Below are 21,213 nucleotides of genomic sequence, written 5' to 3' on the forward strand. Positions count from 1 at the left end.
TTTTGTTTGTTAAATATGTTTCTCAAATACCCTTACAACTCACATGACATACTTATTGTAGTCTTTCGAGTTCGAAGAAAATTATGGGTTCACTAGGTAGGACCGTATCTTCGATCTACAAAGGGAAGTTAATAGTGGTTACAAGGAAGACGAAGACGACGACAACAACAATGGTGTAGGTTCAAGGAGGCACTCTGCAATGATCCATATTGCACCTGCCCTAATCACAAGAACAAGGGGGCCTCTGCCGCCACCCCTGCCACCACCACCACCAACAATAGAAGGCTACTATGGAGAAGGTGCAACACAATTTGCTATGTGGCCACACTACTAGGATGACCCTATCTTATTCACATGGCACATTCATGTGTTTGTTGTTTGGTTTAATTACTTAAGGCATGTTAGGTTTAGTCGAAGGAACTATGTACCCTTATTTGGTATATGTTCTCACATGCCATTTCATGTGCTTGTTGTTCGCTTCAATTACCTAAGGAATGTTAGGTTTAGTTCAGGACCTCTATACCCTAGTTTGGTACATCTTCTCACATGCCATTTCATGTGTTATGCGTGTTGAATTATATAATGTCCTACTTCATTAGGTTTTATTTACAGTACGTGATCTCATTTCACTATGTCCATAATATTAAATGGAATGTTATGACCACAGATAATAAAAACAATAACACAATAAAAAGTCAAATACTATGACACATTAAATAATACAATAATATTAGAAGTACATGCCAACAAACTAAATAACGTAGTACATAACTTAAGTATACCCATACTTAAAGTGCATTACATGACAACACAATGAAAAGTCCAACAGTAGACAACAGTGTTCATGAATAAACCATAGAACTAGCAAGTCATGGAGAGTACTGAGTGTAATGAGGTCACTTTCCCTTCCTTAGAGAATCAGGATTCTCCTCCATCGCTGCCTTTGCTCGGCGTGCACGCTCAAGCTTCTTCTCCCTCTCCTCCCTGTACGCAGCAACACGTCTCCTTTCCTCCTCTTCTTTGTGCTCCTTTTCTGCAACCTCCTCTCTGTGTCTATTCTCCATCATCTCCTTGTCACAATAGTTTCTGCATCTATTCCTTGTCTTCAGCCTTGATCTCAGTGTCGATCCACTGCTCAAAATCACAGAGCAGTGGAGGGGTATGTAACAAATGCAATTGTTATAAAACAAAAAAATCATGCAACATTTCATATGACACAAAATAATTATTACACAACATCAATTCCTCACCATCTTGTTAATGCGGCACTGACGAAGTGTAGGCTCAAACGTAAAATTAGAACACATCCAATACCTCTGCCCATATGTGTCCTCTTCATCGGACTTGGCTACCTTGCAAGGATCGCCGTAAAAGCATATGGGCACTGGAACACCACAGGGCAGAGGCAATGGGTCGAAGGCATTTTCGGTCATCCAGCCATAATTATAATTTAACCAATTTCATTCTAAGAACCAAAAGTAATTAACATTAAACCCTAAACCTATGATTTCTCATTTGTTCCACAACAATGAACCCATAATATAACAACATGCGCTGATGTTACATTGGTTTGCTAGCTTTTCCACACCTTGGCATTCTACGATTGTATAATATAAATATTAAAAATTGCATGAAACCCTAAGTAATGATGATTCTTATGTTGAAAAACCTGACTAATATATACCGAATCGATGTGGAAAAATTAGGAGGGGAGCGGGGATACTTTGCTCTCGAAGATCTACAGATCAAATCAAAGTTTCCAATGTCCAATATGCCGATTCGTGAGGCAGGACGAAGTGGGGAGAGCAAAAACCCGAGAGGTAGAAGAAAGAAGAAGAAGCCTCGGTCAGGAAGGTTGGGCGCTAGGTTAAAACACCACATCGACGCCATAGATCTTGGCGCCAAGCTCGACGCCAATAATCCCGGCGCCAACCTCGGCGCCAATGACCCCAGCGTCGAGGTGGCTGCCATGTCACCGCCACGTCTGCGTCGACGCCGACATGGCCGAGGAAGCTCGGCGTCAAATGCTCTGATGCCGAGACGTGTAATCTCGAAGCCAATTACTACGGCGCCGAGCTAAGGGTCTAGATTTTAAAAGCATACCTCCCGAGATATATTTATGATAAACTTAAAAAAAAGGTAAAAAAACAAAAAAAATCTTCCGCCGCGTATACTACTACTACTAGTACAAGGGCACATGGTAGCTACTAGTACAGGCATGTTCACTTGTTCGGAATTTGGTATGGGCGCTAGCTGCTACTACTACAGGAGAGAGATAGGGGCACAGAGGTATGTATGGATCCTCTGAGTTAGGAACTTGGCTGTTTGGATGTACATCAATCCATTCCGATCTAAGACTTATTTAGAGTAAATTAAAATAAAAATTAGTTATTTTTTTACTTTAATAAATATGATTGTGGTCGAACAAAGCCCTACATACGCAGATTGGAAGCTCCTAACCTATACCTAGATCAAGACAGATTGACGTGCATCTGAACAAGGTCTTAGCTCAAGACATCCAACCGAACTCGTTCCATGAAATTGCACACCTAAGGGCGTGTTTGGTTTGTACGGTTAAAGTTTAACTGACTAATTTTAGTACTATTTAATTATTTTTTATCTAAACACTATGATTAAATGGGACTAAATGGGCATTTAGTCAATTAGTCACCAAAGGGTTGCTAAATAGAACTAAAGCTCAGGCTGCCTCACATTTTAGTCACTTTGGATTCAAACATCATAACTAAAATAGACTAAAAGACTTATTTTAGCCTTTTTAGTCCACCAAACCAAACAGGAGTGGTTAAAGTTTAACAGTTGGTTTAGCTGGCTAAATTTTAGCAGCTTCAATCAAACGGGCCTAAAACCTAGGGTCAACAACAGTACATCTAAGGTTTTTCTCCTCTTCATTTGGAGGTGCGTCTTGCAGGACAGCAGGAGGGAACTCAAAGCAAAAGTGTCCAGATCGACAGGTTAACTGCAACGTTCAAGGCAACAAGTGGAGGTGATAGGCCAATGGCTGTTTTATTTAGGAAAAAGTCATTTTTGACCCTCCAACTATGGCTGCAGTTTTGTTCTTGCCCTCTAACTCCAAAACCATACACATGCAGTCCCTCAACTCTTAAAACCGTTTAAAATTGGTCATCGCGCCTATTCGACAGTGGTTTCCGCACAATAAACCCGCCACAACCCCGCCTGTCAGGCCTTTCCCTCTCACCGCCAGGTTGGGACCACCTATCATCCCCTTCCCTCTCTTCACGGCGACGCTTGGCGTGTGAGAGAGCGAGAGCGGAGCGGGGAAACAGAGCAGGGGCGGGGCAGAAAAGGGCAGGGCAGAGCTGGGGGAGAAAGGGAGAGCAGAGGCGCGGTGGAGCATGGCACGGCGATGGCGGCAGAGCAGAGAGCAGAGGAGAGGAGGAGGAAGAAGAGGGAGAAGAGGAGGCGGCGGAGGCGTGGGACTCCGGCAACGGATGGACAGCTCTCTTCACGGGTCCTGCCGGTCATGCCTTTCCCCTACCTCCCATCTCACCCGCGCACCCCTCCTTCCTCGCCGACGCATCCGCTCTGCTCCTCCTCCGGTGCTCCTTGTCGACGCATCTGCTCTGCTCCTCCTCACCTCCCATCTCACCTGCATCTGCTCTGCTCCTCCTCCGACGCGGCGGCCTGCATCTCCTCCTCTGATGGCCCGCGGTGGGAGGAGCGGTGGCCTGCATCTGCTTGACCGCCATGGCAGGGGGCTCGTGTGGCGCAGCGCGGACCCCAGCAGAGCTCCTCCGTCATCCCCGCACGCCGGATGTCACGACCCTGGCCTCGTCTGGCATCTGCGCCAAGCCGTGCCCCTTCGACCTCACCGGTGTGCACGGCGGATACCGAGGCGTGTGCGCTTGCTGCCAGCCGCATGCTCCGCCGTCCTCGTGCGTCAAACCTCGGAGCAGAGAAGCACTGTCTTCGGAGTGGTGTCCTCGGAGCAGAGAAGCGCGACAGATTGTGCTCGCCATGCTTGCCCATCTCTGTGCTCGCCATGCTCGGAGCAGAGCAGAGCAGTCCTTCTTCACCTCCGGCCGAGCTACGGCCAACAAATCTCTCTCCGCTTCACGCTAATACAAGCAACCCCAAATCTCTTTGCTTCAAGCTAATATAAGAAGCACGGCGGCGCACCACCAAATCTCTCTCTGCATCACGAAATCGCTCGCCTTTCCTCTTCTTCAAGCTGGGCAACACGGAAGGGCTGAGCACGCGGCGCTAAGCGTGGGCGAGCAGGGGACCTCTGGCCGCGAGCGCGGAGATGGGCTAGCACAATCCGTGAAGAACTGCTCTGCTCTGCTATGAGCGCGGAGATGGGCGAGCGTGAAGAAGGATCCATGTCGACCACCGTTGTCGCCTAGCTCACGCCGGAGCTTGCTCCGCTGAGGCCCCAGGACCGCAGCACAGCCGAGCAACTCGTCGCCGCAGCCATTGCCGCGGATGGTCACCACCGCACCACGCACAGCAAAGCAAGCAGCAGCCGGCCGGAGCTCCGTCGTGCGCTTAGTCGCAGTGCGGACTCCGCCATGTGTTTTGGACACTGGCGTTGAGGCCTACGGGTCACCCGGAGCCTCAATTGAAGGAAAGGAGTGCCTATTGGCTCTGCCTAGGTGCTCGCCGTGTCGCAGCCATAGTTGCAGAGGCGGCGGTCGCACACGCACTTGCACAGCTTGGCTGTAGCGGAGGCGGCCTTGGCATCGGCGGCGAGCCGATGAACGCGCGTGTGGAGACCGGACGTACAGGAAGACGCCAGCGAGCAGCGCGAGGAAGAACGCTCGTCGACGAGTAGCGCAAGGAAGAACGCCCCAACAGCGGTGGGCTGCTGCGCCTTCCATGGCGAAGCTCCAACCCAAGACGTGGCCGCGTGAGCGAGCAGCGAGCAGGGCACCACGATGGCGCAGGCGAGTGGCGAGCGGGGTGTCGGCGCCGCGCGGGCGAGTAGCGAGCAGGGCACCGCAGCGGCACAGGCGAGCGGGGAGAAGGACGCGGGGCCCGCGCGGGCGAGCAGCGAGCCATGGCGCGAGTAGCAGCAGCAGCAGCCATGGCTAGCGCTACCTGTGCTGGCCGCCGTGGTGGCAATGACGTGTGGCGGGGAGGTTGGGGAAAGGCCTGACAAGCGGGGCCCACGAAGAGAGGGAGGGGGATGACAGGTAGTCCCAATCTGGCGCTGAGAGGAAAAGGCCTGACAGACGGGGTCGTGGCGGGTTTACTGTACAGAAACTACGGTCAAATGGGCGCGAGAGCCAATTTTAAACAGTTTTAAGAGTTGAGGGACTGCGCGTGTCTAATTTTAGAGTTAGAGGGCTAGAACAAAACTACAGTCATAGTTGGAGGACAAAAATAGACTTTTTCCTTTTATTTATTATAGACTTTAGCGTTAGAAATCACAGCAATGATTTCGAGAACAAATAATAATAGCTCGCTGCAGAGTCCTATACATAAGCATCGCTGCTGGCGCTTCATATACTCCAGCAGCGGTGACTGGCTGTGCCTCACTTTGAAATAAAGCGGGGAAAAACTTCTGTTTCTTATAATAATAAAAAAAGAACCATATCGCTAGTATACATTTCCCATCGAACAGATCATGCAACTTTCCTACTAATCAGATCCCAGCCGGAGCCTCTGATTTTTTTTTTCTGATGTTGATTTAGGTGCTTTGCTAGCTTGCTGCTGAGCACGCTCTTTTGTATTTGCGGGGAGGCTCGCAGTACGCACGGGGTTCACATTTTGTTGATATATATATACGTCACCAAACATCTCTCAAGTATCTCCCTTCCATCTGAGCCTCTTCACGTAGCTTTCTGTCTTCGAGTTGTCCTTAGACCCGTGCAAAACACATTCAGGGTACCATTCAGTGAATCGGAATAACGATCTGTACCTGTTGTAAACACTAGCAAAGATTTATCAAGGAATCATGCAACAAAAGTCAAGCAATCACATGTTCAGGCCATATATTAGTCAACAACACCAGCAGACAAGGCTAGGAACACTGAACTGAATAATCTTTAGTCGGTAACTGGGTCGGCACTAGCCAAAAGGGCGTGAAATTACAGTTTTCTACAACATGATTTGACTACCCTTGTTATGAGGATACATTCAACAAAGACACGTGAACAAGTAGAATACCGAATACAATAAAAATTGTATTAAATGGACGCAAAAAAGTTGCAGGGAGTTTATTTACTCGAAAAAGGCAAGAAAAGTTACACGGTAGACCTAAAGCGGCAAGGCTCTGATGTTGCTGATAGTAGTCAGCCAAGCTTTGCAAGATCGATGATTGGTTGTGGATTCAAAAGCTTGAGTAACAGGTAGAGCAGTCTAGCCATCCACTACTTTGGCCCTTGATAACACAATTAACTAAGTCTAGAAAGCAACAAGGGACAAACTTAGGGAAACTTGTTGTACCTGCTCCTGGACGATGGTATGTAGTGTGCGATGGACATCTCTGGCCATGCCTTTTGCATCACCACAAACATAAATATAACCTCCCTGAGAAATGATGCTCCAAAGCTCGGCAGCCTGGGAAGATTACATAAGAATGGTGAAAAAAAGGGGAAATATAATGTTTTTTCAACAAAACATGATTGAGAAATGATAACCAGTTTACTTTCTGTGCCATTTTGTGCTGAACATACTCTTTTGTAGGACCCTCACGAGAAAAGGCTACAATCAACTCAGAAAGGACACCACTATCAACAAAATTATTAAGCTCATCCTCATATATGAAGTCCTGAACAAACAAAACACTAATAATTAGTAAAATTTTAAAGAAGCTAGGAAGTACATCCAACATGTAAGATCGTTTATTTAATGCATTTCTGTACATAAACAGCAACTTGGAAATTTTTCTTGATACATAAGGAGCTTTGAAAGAGAAATAATCGCATAGCAGATAAGTATTTTCTATGTAAGAAGCATAAGTGAAAAACTGAAAGATTTCAGCAGTAATGGAGTTCTGCATGCTAACTGTAGATGAAGATGGAAAATGTTGAAACATAAGCCATACCATCTTCCGATTTCTGCACCCAAAAAAGAGGATAGCATGGCCTAGTTCTACCCCTGCCTCTTTTAAACCTAGTCGTTCCTGGCAGTGCAAAATATAGCAGCCATGCACATGAAAAATCATAAAGGGGGCAAAGTTGGAAGAACAATGAACAATGTCAACTTAAAACCAAAAAAACAAACCTGTAAGAAGCCCCTGAAAGGTGCCAGACCAGTCCCAGGGCCAATCATTCTAATGGGCACAGTAGGATCAGCTGGCAATTTGAAATTTGATTGCCTAACAAAAATTGGAGCCCAGCTACATTCTTGGCTCTCTTCCAAGGGAGTGGAATGCTGTAAGTAGGATAAGCATACTAAAATGTTTACTGGATGACATGATGAGTGATACAAGTAACTTGAAAGCATTAGATTTACCTGAATACATTTACGTAATTATATTTGTTATAAATTAGTACATCTCCATTTCAAGATTCGTCTCAGAAGAAAGAGAAGAACAAAATGGCTTCTAAATATGAAACTGTAGGCAACATTGTACCTTCATCCAAGTAGAACAAACTCCTTTGTGAATTCTTCCAGTAGGGGTTGGCCCATATACTAGTGCACATGTCACATGAATCCTTGTTGGTGCTATTCTGTAGCAATATAATTTCAGTCCTAACTGACCAATCAATTTGAAATTTTAAATGAGGTATTATTTAGAGTCATGGGTACCTCGGTGAGGAAGATATTGAGTAGTATCTCGGCTGCAGGTGAGGACAAATAGCTGCAAAGAAAACATCGAGTGGGGGCTTTGCTGATGGGAACTCTGACATAACTTCCAAGAGACTTCTTTGGCTTGTGACTATCCATTGTGAATACTCCTCCTGCCAACGAAATTAATGTGAGACACTGTCAGACTGTGAAATACAACACCAAGATCAGAAACAATATTAATCTACTTTACCAACAAACCTTTCCAGCAGGAGATGCGAGATGTCTAAGCCGCTCAGCCTCTTTGGAATCAGATGCATGAGCCGCCAGCGCCAGCAAAGCACTCTGCAACAGCCATTGCAGAAATAACATTAATGTGAATGAAAATGTCATTAACAAATGGATGAAAAGAAATAAACATAAGTTCACCTTCTTAGGCAAATTCAACAGATCTGCATATCTGGTAAGTGCAGTCCTCACTGTGCAAGGGGACGGGAAAGGAGGTGGCAAAGAACCCGCACAAAGTGGGGTACCATCCTCTTGGCCAGCATACAACAACAACATAGTCTTTCAGTCCCAAACAACTTGGGGTAGGCTAGAGTTGAAATCCACCAAGAGCCTCAAGTCATGGTTCAGGCACTTCAATGGCTGTTTTCCAAGTACTCCTATTCAAACATAGATCTCTAGGTATATCCCAAGCTTTCAAATATCTTTTTATTGCCTCCCCCATGTCAATTTCGGCCTTCCTCTATCTCTCTTCATATTATTAGCTTGGCTTATAACTTCACAATGCACTGGTGCCTCTGGAGGTCTTTTTTGGACATGGCCAAACCACCTCAATTGATGTTGGACAAGCTTTTCTTCAATTGGTGTTATCTCTAGGCGATCACGTATATCATCGTTCCGAACTCGGTCCATTCTTGTGTGACCGTAAATCCATCGCAACATACGTATTTCTGCAACACTCAGTTGTTGAACATGTCGAATCTTTGTATGTCAACATTCTGCTCCATACAACATAGCCGGTCTAATCGCCGTTCTATAGAACCTGCCTTTTAGCTTTTGTGGTACCCTCTTGTCACAGAGAATGCCAGAAGTTTGTCGCCACTTGATCCACCCTGTTTTGATTATATGGCTAACGTCCGCATCAATATCTCCATCCCTCTGTAGCATCGATCACAGATACCGAAAGGTATCCTTCTTATGCACTACTTGACATTCCAAACTCACATCTCTCTCCTCCTGTACAACTCCGCCAAAGTCGCATCTCATGTATTCGGTTTTAGTTCTGCTCAATCTAAAATCTTTAGACCCAAGTGTCTGCCGCCATAACTCTAATTTCCTATTTACTCCCGCCTGGCTTTCGTCCACTAACACTACATCATCAGCGAACAACATACACCAAGGGATATCCCCTTATATGTTCCTGGTAACCTCATCCATTACCAAGGCAAAGAGATACGAGCTTAAGGCTGACCCTTGATGAAGTCCAATTTTAATTGGGAAGTAATCTGTGTTACCATCGTTTGTTCGAACACTAGTCACAACATTATTATACATGTCCTTGATGAGGGTCACGTACTTTAATGGACTTTATGTTTGTCCAAAGACCACCACATAACATTTCTTGATATCTTGTCATAAGCTTTCTCCAAGTCAATGAAAACCAAGTGGAGGTCCTTCTTCTGCTCTCTAAACTGCTCCATAACCTGTCTTATTAAGAAGATTGCTTCTGTGGTTAACCTTCCAGGCATGAAACCAAATTGGTTTGTTGATATCTGCGTCGTTTCTCGCAAGCGGTGCTCGATGACTCTCTCCCATAACTTCATAGTCTGGCTTATCAACTTAATTTCCCGATAATTAGTACAACTTTGGATATCTCCCTTGTTCTTGTGGATTGGTACCAATATGTTTTTTCTTCACTCCTTAGGCATCTTGTTCGATCGAAAGATATTGTTGAACATCTTGGTTAGCCATACTATAGCTATATCCCTAAGACATCTCCACACCTTGATTGGGATACCATCAGGGCCCATCGCTTTGTCCCCTTTCATCCTTTTTAAGGCTTCTCTGACCTCCGATTCTTGAATCCTCCACACAAAGCGCCTGTTAGTGTCATCAAACGAGTCGTCCAGCTAAACGGTGGTATTCTCGTTCTCACCATTGAACAATTTATCAAAATACTCTTGCCATCTATGTCTGATCTCATCCTCCTTCACCAAGAGCTGCTCCCTCTCATCCTTTATGCACTTGACTTAATTGAAGTACCTTGTCTTCCCATCGCGAGCCCTAGCCATCCTATAAATGTCCTTCACTCACCACCCGTTTTGTAGTCTTCTTTGCCACCTTGTACTTCTCTATGTTGTTTGCACACTTGTCATAATACAAGCGCTTATAGCACTCCTTCTTTTCCTTAATAGCCTTTTGCACATCTTCATTCCACCACCAAGTGTCTTTCGAGTCGCATTCGCTCCCTTTGGTCACTCCAAGCACCTCTGAAGCAACCTTCCAAACGCATGTTGCCATCTTCTCCCTCATGTTGTTTGCATCGCCTTCATCATTCCAAGGGCCCTCTTCAATTACCTTTTCCTTAAAGACCTTTGATGTCTCCCCTTCTAATTTCCACCACTTCATTCTAGCAATCCTAGCTTGCTTGTTCCCACGAGCTTGCACCAGAAAGCGGAAGTCAGCCACCACCAGCTTGTGTTGAGCGACCACACATTCTCCAGGTATCACCTTACAGTCCACATCATCTGGTGAATAACCTAGCAGCTTTTCTGCCTCTTCGACAGTTTCGATGCAGTTTTCAACATAGACACCAACATGATCTCCTGTCTCATATCTAGATAGGTAAAGAGGACTCATCAGCAATCTGAAGTCCAATTTAACAATAATGCATGTCTATTGTCTAACTCCGCCTATGTTGTCTCAACATAGCAGGTCCCAAGCCCTGGTAAAGGAGGAGGGTTGTGATAGGCGTGGCGAGCCAACGTTAAATCTAGTCATTCTAATGGAGATGAAATTTTGCATCGCTTGAGAGCAATAACGTGGGTCTCTATGAACTAATTTGGTTTCATGCCCGGAAGGTCAACCATGGAAGCCATTTTCTTAATAAGACAAGTTATGGAGCGGTATAGGGAGAAGAAGGACCTACACATAGTTTTTATTGACTTGGAGAAGGCTTATGATAAAATACAAAGGAATGTTATGTGGTGGGCTTTAGACAAACATAAAGTCCCAACGAAGTATGTCGGGCTCACTAAGAACATGTACAACAATGCTGTGACCAGTGTTCGAATAAGTGATGGAGACATGGATGACTTCCTGATTAGGATAGGACTACATCAAGGGTTAGCTTTGAGCCCTTATCTATTTGCGTTAGTGATGGATGAGGTCACAAGAGACATACAAGGGGACATCCCTTGGTGTATGCTTTTCACGGATGATGTAGTGCTAGTTGAAGAAAGTCGGACAGGAGTGAATCAGAAACTGAAGTTATGGCGGAAGACTTTGGAGTCCAAAGGTTTTACACTCAGTAGAACTAAAACTGAGTATATGAGATGTGACTTCGGCACTACTACTCGGGAGGAGGAAGATGTTAGTTTGGAAGGTCAAGTAGTGCCTATGAAGGATACCTTTCGATATTTATGATCAATGCTACAGAGAGACGGGGATATTGATGAAGATGTTAGCCATAGAATCAAAGTAGGGTGGATGAAGTGGCGCCAAGCATTTGGTGTCCTATGTGACAAAAGGGTACCGTAGAAGCTAAAAGGCAAGTTTTATAGGACAACGATTAGACCTGCTATGTTGTATGGTGTAGAATGTTGGCCTACGAAAAGACGACATGTTCAATAGATAAGTGTCGCAGAAATACGTATGTTGCGTTGGATTTACGGTCATACAAGAAGGGATCGAGTTCGGAACGATGATATACGTGATAGATTAAGGGTAGCACCAATTGAAGAAAAGCTTATCCAACACCGGTTGAGATGGTTTGGACATGTCCAATGGAGACCTCCAGAGGCACCGGTGCGTAGTGGAATCCTAAGCTAGGATAGTAACGTGAAGAGAGGCAGAGGAAGATCGAAGTTGACTTGGGTAAAGGCAATAAAAGGAGACTTGAAATGATGGAATATACCCAAAGACTTAGCCTTAGATAGGAGTGCTTGGAAAACAGCTATTCATATGCCTGAACCTTGATTGCTTCTACTGGGTTTTAACTCTAGCCTACCCCAACTTATTTGGGACTTAAAGGCTTCGTCGTCGTCGTCGTCGTCGTCGTCGTCGTCGTCGTCGTCGTCGTCGTCGTCGTCGTCGTCGTCGTCGTCGTCGTCGTCGTCGTCGTCGTCGTCGTCGTCGTCGTCGTCGTCGTCGTCGTCGTCGTCGTCGTCGTCGTCGTCGTCGTCGTCGTCGTCGTCGTCGTCGTCGTCGTCGTCAGCATGTCTATTGTCTACTATTATTTTCAGAATTACCAGATCGAATTAATCGAATATACTTACTTTAGGCCAGTTCCAGTAATATCAAACTCTAAATGAATGCAGGATCGGTCAGAAGCTGGTGTATGAAGCTCTCGCCTCACAGCCACATTTGCTCTGCAAGAAAAGCATGATCTGCATCAGCTCATACGACAGGCACAGCAAATTTCTAGGCATATGAAAGTGAGAAAAAAATCCATACCTGCAAGGATGTTGAATGTCATAGACAGCATGGCCATTACTGAGAGTAAAAGACTTGTTAATGTGCATGGCATCCTCTGGTTTGACAAACACAACTCTATATTCTGGAATAGCAGCTGTGTAAGAAGTTGTTGCAGTTGAAGAATCATCTTCCTGACGGAGTAACTTATCCAATTCTGGCCACAGAAGTTCCTTCCTTTAATCAGAGGAGCCAACAGAAGGCGTTAGCTTCAGTGTACAAGTGTCAAAGCAAACAGACCATAGTCTACTATATATTGAGATAAAAGTTGGGATATGTCTGCAAGCAGAAGCACTACACGCAAGATAAACCAGATGAATAATCAGGAAAAATGAAATCCATGCCTCAGTTCAAAAATTGAGACCACAATTAAGTTCATTGGGATTCATACCATGCGTTAAAGTCATCCTCAATGCATTGATCGTCATCTCCAAGACCAACAGGAACGATACGTTTGCCACATAGATGAGATTTAAATGGACAGGAATTAATTACCCTCGAATGTTCAAGAACACAAGTTAACTGGAAAAGGCATGTAATCCACAATACATAATGCAAAAGATCCAATGTATCTCACTGAAGAATATTATTTACATTGTGAAACAGCTGGTCAGTCATTTTGAAAAATAAGGGTTGATTTGGCTTATATTTATACAAAAGGTAAACGTTCCACTCAGGCAGCCATAAAAAAACAGATATTCAACTCTTTAAGCATGTATTAAGCAGTATTGCAAAACAACACGAATAAAAATGCAATGTGTTTACAATGCACATGGTCACCCACGACATCGTTTACGCTTGATATGCATTCTAAAAGAAATTCCACCTGTTGAAACGAAAACGATACTTGCCACCTTTTTTTTACCACTCGAATTTTGCATGGTGTGGCAAAATCGACACGGAGCTAGACCTTGCCACTTCCCTTTATTTATTTTATTATTATACTAATGGAATTGACAAACGGACGCCTTGGCTTGCATCAAATCAATTCCAGCGGATATGATGGATGGGGGCAAGAGCAAGACGTCCAGCGACGCTTTCGTGCTCGTCAAGCTGCAGCTTCGTATCCGTTTCCACCATGCCATGCGAGCAGGGGCTATAAGAGGCGTGACTTTTGAAACACACGTACCAAGCCACTTTGGCCGTGTTTAGGCTGCGTTTGGATCCCACCCAAATTCTGGAAGCTAGCTTTTGAAAGCTAGATTACATAAGCCAGATTTTAAAAGCTGGAATAGTAGATTGTTTGGATTCACAGCTTCCAAAAGCTGGGACAAGCTACAGTGCAGAGTAATAAAGTTACTAAAATACCCTTACTCCTTGTATGTTCCACTACAGTGCGAAGTAAAATTACTAAATAGAAAAGGGTAGAGTTGTCTTTTAACATCTAGAAGCTGCAAGAAGCTGAGTTAGATCAGCTTGCTAGATTGTAACAATCTAAACTCTCTAGATTTTACAAGCTGGTTAAAAAGTTGGGCTGTTTGGATGCTCTTCTAGATTATAGAAGTCCGATTGTACAATCCAGAGCAATCCAAATAGGCCCTTAGATTCCTGCGGATAGTAGAATCCAGATACCAAAAGCTAGATAGTGAAAAGTTGGATTTTAAAAGCTACAACAAGTGATTGTTTGGATCCAAGATTGTAGAAGCTACTGGACACAACAGCAACCAGCAGTGGCCCACAAGAGGACGAAGTGGCAGACAACTATGGCAGGAGGGAGGCGCACATGACAATGCGTCTGTGCAGGGGTTGGCGATGGCAAATGAGAGTAATATCTAGACAATGACGAGGGCATTTTTGTCTTTTCTCTGTCTAGAAGCTGCTGAAAGCTGGGTTCTCTCAGCTTGTGGGATTGTAGAAGTTGAGGTGGTTGGATTATGGAAGTTGTACTAAAAGCTGGACTGTTCAGATCCCAAATGAGATTGTAGAAGCTGGATTGTGCAATCTGATGAAATCTAAACAGGGCCTATGTATCCAACCAAGGCTCCGAGTGCGTCACTTCGGCCTCTGATGGCTGAACTCTGGTCAATGCTCCTTCCACACGGTGACACAAGCTAGGATGCAAGCGTCCGTTTGGACTTCGGTAGGGCACTAGGGCTGGACACCCAGTTAAACCAATTCGATTTCTTCAGTCTGTGCACTTTTTAAAAGCCGGTTGTTTTTTTTTATATAGAACAAAAAACCTACCGATTCAGTGTTGGTTTCTCGGTTAGGTTTTTTTGTTACTCCGAACGTGCTTGACCGTTGCTGATGACCCCTCACTCGTCATGCAAAGCATCGTCGCCTAGTTTACATTGAGTCTTGAGTTCGGATATGCCATGTGGTTGCTATGCCGATGCTCCGGCGCGAACATCATTGTCGTCTAGTCGTCCGCCCCCAAAGCTTAAGGCTCGGCCAGATGTGCCAACACACTGCACTGGTTGTTAATCTTGAGGTCGGGTGTGCCATGCCGCTGTTGCACCGCTAGTGCTCCCCATGCTTGATAAGTGTCATCGTCGAGTCACCCCCCCCCCCCCCACCCCCCACCCCAAAGCTTGAGGCTCGGTTGGATGCGCTACCACCGCGTCGTCCGATTGTCGATGCATCCACTAAACCATCCCATTGGGATAGGGTTAGGGTTTGGAGGAAGGCAGGTGGCAACTGATGGAATGAAATGAGGTCATAGGGGTGCAGGTTTGCAGAGATGAAGTGGCCTGGACCTGTACCAAGACGCCTAATTGGCCGGGACGAGATGCCAAATTAGGTTGTCCGAAGGCTGCCTTGGTGCCTTCATCTTCCAAGCTATTGGTGTATCAGTCGTTCAGCTTAGTTCAGAGCTGAAGCTGAGCATTAGACTTGCAAAAGCATCGACTGTCACTTTGGTCTAATTTAGTGATTGATTTTTCGGGAGAAAAGTGCTCACTCCTACTTTGGGGTGCATCCAGGTTTAGCCATTGTATTGCCAGTTCTGTTGGTGGGATGCAAGACCTATAATCCAGACCATGCCAGATTCAACTTGGACAACTTTTTATGCTAGCTATTTCACACACTAGGTTGTGGTCTAGATGCTTAGTTCCTAGATCTTTGTCGTTTAGAGTTTTGCAACGTGGTAAATTTGTGTAGGTCTTTATTGAAGAAATTTATTCTTTTTTTCTAAAATATTTTTTATTTAAGTAATGAAGGAACTTGTTCTTGTTTCTCAAACAACTTCAGGATTTAATAAGTTGATTATCTACATTGAATTAACTTACAGCATCCTCAATACTATACACAAAGGACACAGACATTTTACTTTAGAAGGGAGGACATAATCAACTTACACTAAGGACCTCAACCCAGTCAACCCCTTCCACGAGTCTGTTGAAGTGCTTCAGCTAGTGTCACCTGTGTGAGCGCCATGATGAACATCTCCATGACAGAGTCTCATCGTGGGCCGCCATAGTGTCGAGACAAAGATCCTTCACCCTAGCCCCGCCGGAGCGGCACAAACGGCTCCATCAACAGGCGGTTGGCCATAGTAGTGTAGCTATATACCTCTTGAGTTTCGCCTTGGCCTAGCCTGGCTGAATGTCCTCCAGGGTGAAGCACCACGTCCTCATCCATGCATGACATTGGCATAGGCGCGTAGCAGTTACACTGGTACAAGGCGGAGGATGCCACCCAATGTGCTTGTCTCACGGGCCATGAGATGAAAGAAGGGCTGGCAGAACTGGTGGTCTTAAGTGACCAGGGGTCCCAGCACATCACGCACAATCATCCCTGGTACTTGTTGATTCAGCATTTCATCTTCTTCCCCTTTTTTTTGCGATTCAGAGCTTCATTCATTAGGGGGTATGGGCATTTCATCTTCTTCCCGAGCCATCCACGTCATAGCTTCTTTCCCTTTTCACGTTGAACAGTGAACCCTAACATGAAGATCCCTAATTAGGTTTAATCATCTTCACAACTTCATGGCATGTTGTTGTTTTTTCGTGGTGGTCCTTCGCAGCGCTGAATAGTGAACACTAACCTGTTGATCCCCTAATTAGGTTTAATCATGCATCTTCACAACATCATGGCATGTTGTTTGTTTTCGAAAGGAAGATACTAGCATGTTGTGGCAGAAACATGTATTATAGTAGATCACGTGCCAAGAAACTTCTGTGTTGCTCATAATATAGGTTTGGATGTTGCTACCTATACAATTTCTAAACGAACTTATAATGATAAAACAAACTTATAATCATCAGCTACACTATCATTATAAGTTCGTTTGGTGGTCGGTTGGCTTTAGCTCCTGCTCCTGCGTGAACTGTAGTAAGAAGCTGGAGCCGCTAGAAGCCGTATCAAATGGTGTAACCGTATAAAGTTAAGGATGCAGCACCCTCGTCGCAAATCACACAAAAAATACATATATAGGCAGTTGACTTTGGGAGAGACAAAAAATGATCGACCACGCAGTACTTGAGCCCCCACGTTTACATTGCTACATGTCACATTCAGTCACAAGGTCACTTTGAACTCGGGCATGCCGGACTCGAAGCCCTCCACGAGCTTTTTCAAGCGGTTTCGCGTTGCGCTGTTGAGGACAGATAGTTTCAACAAGTACTCCTTAAACGCTGCGTCGAACTCAGCGGCAGAGGCCGCGTCGAACTCAGCGCCAGGGGCGGCGGCTGTCCCCTTCAGTTCGTTCCACTCCTCCTCGACGCACTTGTGCAGCTTCTCCAGCGACTCCTCGGCCACGCTCTGGGTGTGCAAGCACAGCTCGATTTTCTTCCTGTCGCGCACCGGGTCCATGTAGTACACGAACGGGTACGTCCAACTCAGCACCCGCCGGGACTCGACGATCAGCGCGAACGCCTCTTCAAGACAGCCCAGCTCCGCCTGCGACACGCCGTTGGCCTCGGTGAAACCCCTCAGCGCTCCGCTCTCCAGGCGGTCGAGGTCCTGCCGCGCCTTCTTCATCGACGAGCCGTGCGCCATCCAGCGCTCGTAGTAGAACATGTACCTGTCCAGCGACGCCTTGGCGTGCTCCCGCCGCTTCTCCTCCTTGGCGTTCTCCGGCCTGTGTGCCATGTAGCGGTTGCACTGGTAGTAGCTGCCGCCGTGCTCCGACCACGGGCCGAGGCAGATCCAGCAGAACTCGTGGCGGCAGGGGGCGCGGCACGTCATGTGGTTGCACCCCTGGTTCTTCTCGATCGCCCGCCGGCACTTGGGGCAGTGCTTCGTGTTGGCCAGCACCCAGTTGGCGTTCTCCCCGTCGGAGCTGTTCTTGGCCATCCACTCCCGGGCCGTCTCGCACGACGCCGGCCGGTGCGCCTCCTCGCCGCACCGGAAGCAGAACATGTGCTTGCACTCGCACGCCACCTCGTACAGCGCCGACCCGGGCTCGGCCCTCACCGCGAGCGTGCACCCCGGCCCGGGGCACCACCGGACGTACTTGCTCGTGCCTTCCTCCACGTACGACCGGACCACGAACGTCTCGTACCGCGCCTCTGTCGTCCGCGCCGGCGGCGACGACCTCGCGCACCAGCTCCCGCGTCACGGGCGCGCCGCAGCTCGGGTCCGGGCACCGCAGCACCAGGCACCGCGCGCCGTCGCCCACCGCCGCGTGGATGTAGCCTCCCCAGCACTCGCGGCAGTAGTCGTGCGCGCAGCCCGCCGAGATCATCTCGCCGGCGGAGTGGACGTCGAAGCATATGGCGCAGGTGAGCGGCCGGTCGTTGACCGCCGTGGCGGCGTCACCCTGGTCCGCCGTCAGGCCCGCGGCCTCGCGGATGCGCCGCTCGTCGGAGAACCACTCGTTCTCCAGCCGCTCGGGGTCCCACCGGCAGTGCCGCAGGAAGACGGCGGCCAAGCCCCACGGGATCGACAGCAGGTCGGAAACACTCGCCGTGACCTCGTCTTGACGCTTGCGCACGTCGGCCTCGGTCTCGAAAACGTAGCCCTTATCGTTTCTCTCGGCCTGCGGCATATCCTCGTCGTCAGTCGCTGACGACGTCGCCTCCGACGTCGCCGCAGTCGTCGCCGTCGCTTTGGCAGGACTCATCCCCATCCATGCCGTCGTCGTCGTCCACGCCGTCGGAGCACTCATCACCGCCCTCGTCGTCCACGCTGCTGAAGTAATCCTCGCTGCCGTCGTCGTCGTCATACGAATTATACGATTCCTCGCTGTCGCTGTAAACCATGGCGGCGCCGCGTGATGCCAATGAATCCCGGAAGATCTACGCTATTTTTGGCGAGAGTTAAGCCTTATATTAAGGCGCCGCGATTCAGGGTTTCTCGTTTATCTTTCCCGATCGGACTCGTTTAGCGGATATGTAATTCAACACCGGACTCTTGATCATAAGTCGGTTCCCGGCTTATATGTATTTTTTTTTTGACAGAGGTAATCTCCACTTTATAGAAAACACACAAGACTGTAATTAATACTGAAGGCAATTAAAGACATCATCGTGTAATATGCAAATAATGGCTTTCAATTATAAAAAAAAATGGCTATTACACGCCAAAGATCATCGTGTCAATAATGGCTATGAAAAAAATGGCTATTACACGTGCAGGTACTGCACGCCCGCGAAAAAAAAATATGAAAAGAGAACTAGGTTTGGCTTATATTCTTATAATTCTATAATTTGCATCCTTATTTGCATCACACGGAGGGTAATACACAATTCGGATTTCCGAACGCAAATGCACCGGCAGCCATCGCCTCCGCCGTCGCCGTCGTTGCATCGCCTCAGATACGCACTCCACAGCACGCATCTGCCATCACTGGGCCTACTCATTACGAAGCTGATTCCGGCAACATGTAGCCCCAGCATCCCGCCGCCTCACTGTGGTGGCATCCTTCATTTCCAGAGACGCCTCGATCAGCCCGATCATGGGGTCGCCGATGGCGCCGTACCTTTCCTTCGGATCCCTCGCCTGCATCAGGACCACGTGGACCATGCAGTCCTTGCTGACGGCCTTGTCCCGCTTCCCGTCGACGGCAGCGGCGGCCGTGGCCGTGGCGGGTTCGGTAGCCGCAGCCGGTGAGGCCATCTGGATCTTGAGGCCTTCCAGGACCAAATATTCCAGCTTGCCCATCGCGTCGAGGACGAGAGCTTCCACGAGGTCGTCCCCCGAGATCGGCCGCGCCGTCCGGCGCACGGGCTCGCCGGGGTTCTTCTGGCCGGTGATGTCCTTCAGCGGCATTAACTGGACCAGGAACTTGCGCAGGTCCTCGGCACTCATCGCTGCCATCTTGCCAAGAACCTGGTGAAGAAGACGGCGCAATTGTCAGACCAAACACCAAAGCAGAAGTCAGAGGACGGTCGTCTCGAATCTCAATGACATGGAGACGCATTCATCCATGGATAATCTCAGTGACATGGAGTAACTAATAACAATGTTAGCCGAAACTCACCTCAGACGCGCTCGCCGCGTCCGCGGGGACGGCGGGCCGCGACACCTGCACGGCCAGCCGCTCCCACGGGCGCCCAACCCGCCTGACCTCGCGCATGTAGCTGCCGTCCTCCAGCCTCACCACCTCCTGCGCGCCGCAGCAGGCGCCGTGACCGACGCTGGCACGCCTCGTTACGGCGGTTGTGGCCGTGGCCGTGCCTGTGCTCGCGCTGCCGCCCTCCGCCGTGGCCTTGGCGCCGTTCCCGACGCGATCGGTGGCCTCGCCGCCTCCCTCCGCCGCGCGGTCCCTGACGACGCGCTCGGTGGCGCCTGCTGGCGCCGGCCTCACCTCGTGGCCGCTCAGCCTCTTGACCTCCTCCTCCAGGAGTTGCACCCTCTTCCAGCACCTCTCCGCCACCTCGAAGGCCGCGTCGCCGGCGCCACCATCGTCGCTTCTTCGCGGCGGCGCCGCCGGCTGCTGCGGGCCGCGGCGGTGGCGGGAGAGGCAGGAGCAGGACATGAGGCCGGAGCAGCCCGTGGAGACCACGGGCGGCGCGGGAGCCGGCGGCTTCTCGCGGGACATGGATCGCGCTGCCGATGCGCCGGTGGCGAGTGGCATCGGATCCTCGATGCGCTTGCGCCCTTGCACGTACGCACTCTGCTGCTGGCGGGCTTTGCCAATTCTTTTGTAGGTGCGGTGCGGGCGGGCGGCGGTTCAACGGCGGCTGGTGGAGTGGGAGCCGTTGGGGTTAGTTGCGATCGCGATTCATGAGGCGGCAGTTCGAATTCGATCTTGAACTCGAGTGCCATCGAGCTTTGCGGCGGCGAGTGTACGTGCAGAGCTTGACGCGGTGACGCCGGCCGTAGTGTGCGGTGAGCCGGTGATTGGACTGCCGATACGAACTGCAAGCGACGCAGTAACTTCGGGCTCATCAAGACTTGAGTTGCAGTAACGCTGCTGCTACTTTGCATTGTACGCCTTGCACGTACTAGTATTGTTGAGTTCATAACTTTTCACAGCAACACCTAGGACTAGTGGAAATCTGAAAGGAAAAAAGCTGACTACTCCCGACAAGAAAAAATAAGGCAAGACAGGAAAAATAAATGAACATGAGCTTGTGGCATAGCATAGTAGGAACATTATTCTTTTTCACTTACCTTTTTTCGGTTGAAAAATTAACAGCATTTGACTGTAGTTCTCTATCACGCTCGTTGAAAGAATCCATGGATACTTCAACAACATCCTACCAATATAGTCTTGTTCAATGACAGCCTACAGATTCAGAAATTGTTCTTTATTTTTCACTTACCTTTTTCGGTTGAAAAACAATAGCAAATGACTGTAGTTCTCTATGACTCTATCACACCTGTTGTCGGATACTTCAGCAACATCCTGCCCTGTTTAGATCAGTTTTGGATTCTTAAAAATTCAATTTTTGTCTTTAGTTTCTAAAATCT

The 21,213-nt window shown here is 48.0% G+C and overlaps 1 protein-coding gene and 2 pseudogenes across 1 annotated transcript; all 3 read right to left on the bottom strand.

The window, feature by feature from the left end:
• Positions 1-5,705: 5,705 nt before the first annotated feature.
• Positions 5,706-13,203, bottom strand: LOC136548905 (NADPH--cytochrome P450 reductase 3-like). Its single transcript, XM_066540264.1, has 14 exons — positions 13,180-13,203; positions 12,806-12,936; positions 12,397-12,591; positions 12,219-12,311; positions 10,465-10,558; positions 8,146-8,283; positions 7,978-8,061; positions 7,738-7,889; positions 7,562-7,658; positions 7,210-7,359; positions 7,031-7,108; positions 6,632-6,754; positions 6,430-6,543; positions 5,706-5,902 (listed from the first exon to the last, which is right to left on the bottom strand). Exons 1-14 carry the CDS (start codon positions 13,201-13,203, stop codon positions 5,876-5,878), a joined length of 1,500 nt encoding a protein of 499 aa, XP_066396361.1. The 3' UTR covers positions 5,706-5,875.
• Positions 13,204-16,872: 3,669 nt separating this feature from the next.
• Positions 16,873-18,343, bottom strand: LOC136548906 (probable E3 ubiquitin-protein ligase ARI5; annotated as a pseudogene).
• A 593-nt stretch (positions 18,344-18,936) lies between these two features.
• On the bottom strand, positions 18,937-20,389 carry LOC136552298 (uncharacterized; annotated as a pseudogene).
• Positions 20,390-21,213: the final 824 nt, after the last annotated feature.

This window comes from Miscanthus floridulus, chromosome 4 (genome assembly GCF_019320115.1).
Source record: "Miscanthus floridulus cultivar M001 chromosome 4, ASM1932011v1, whole genome shotgun sequence".
Lineage (NCBI taxonomy): Eukaryota > Viridiplantae > Streptophyta > Magnoliopsida > Poales > Poaceae > Miscanthus > Miscanthus floridulus.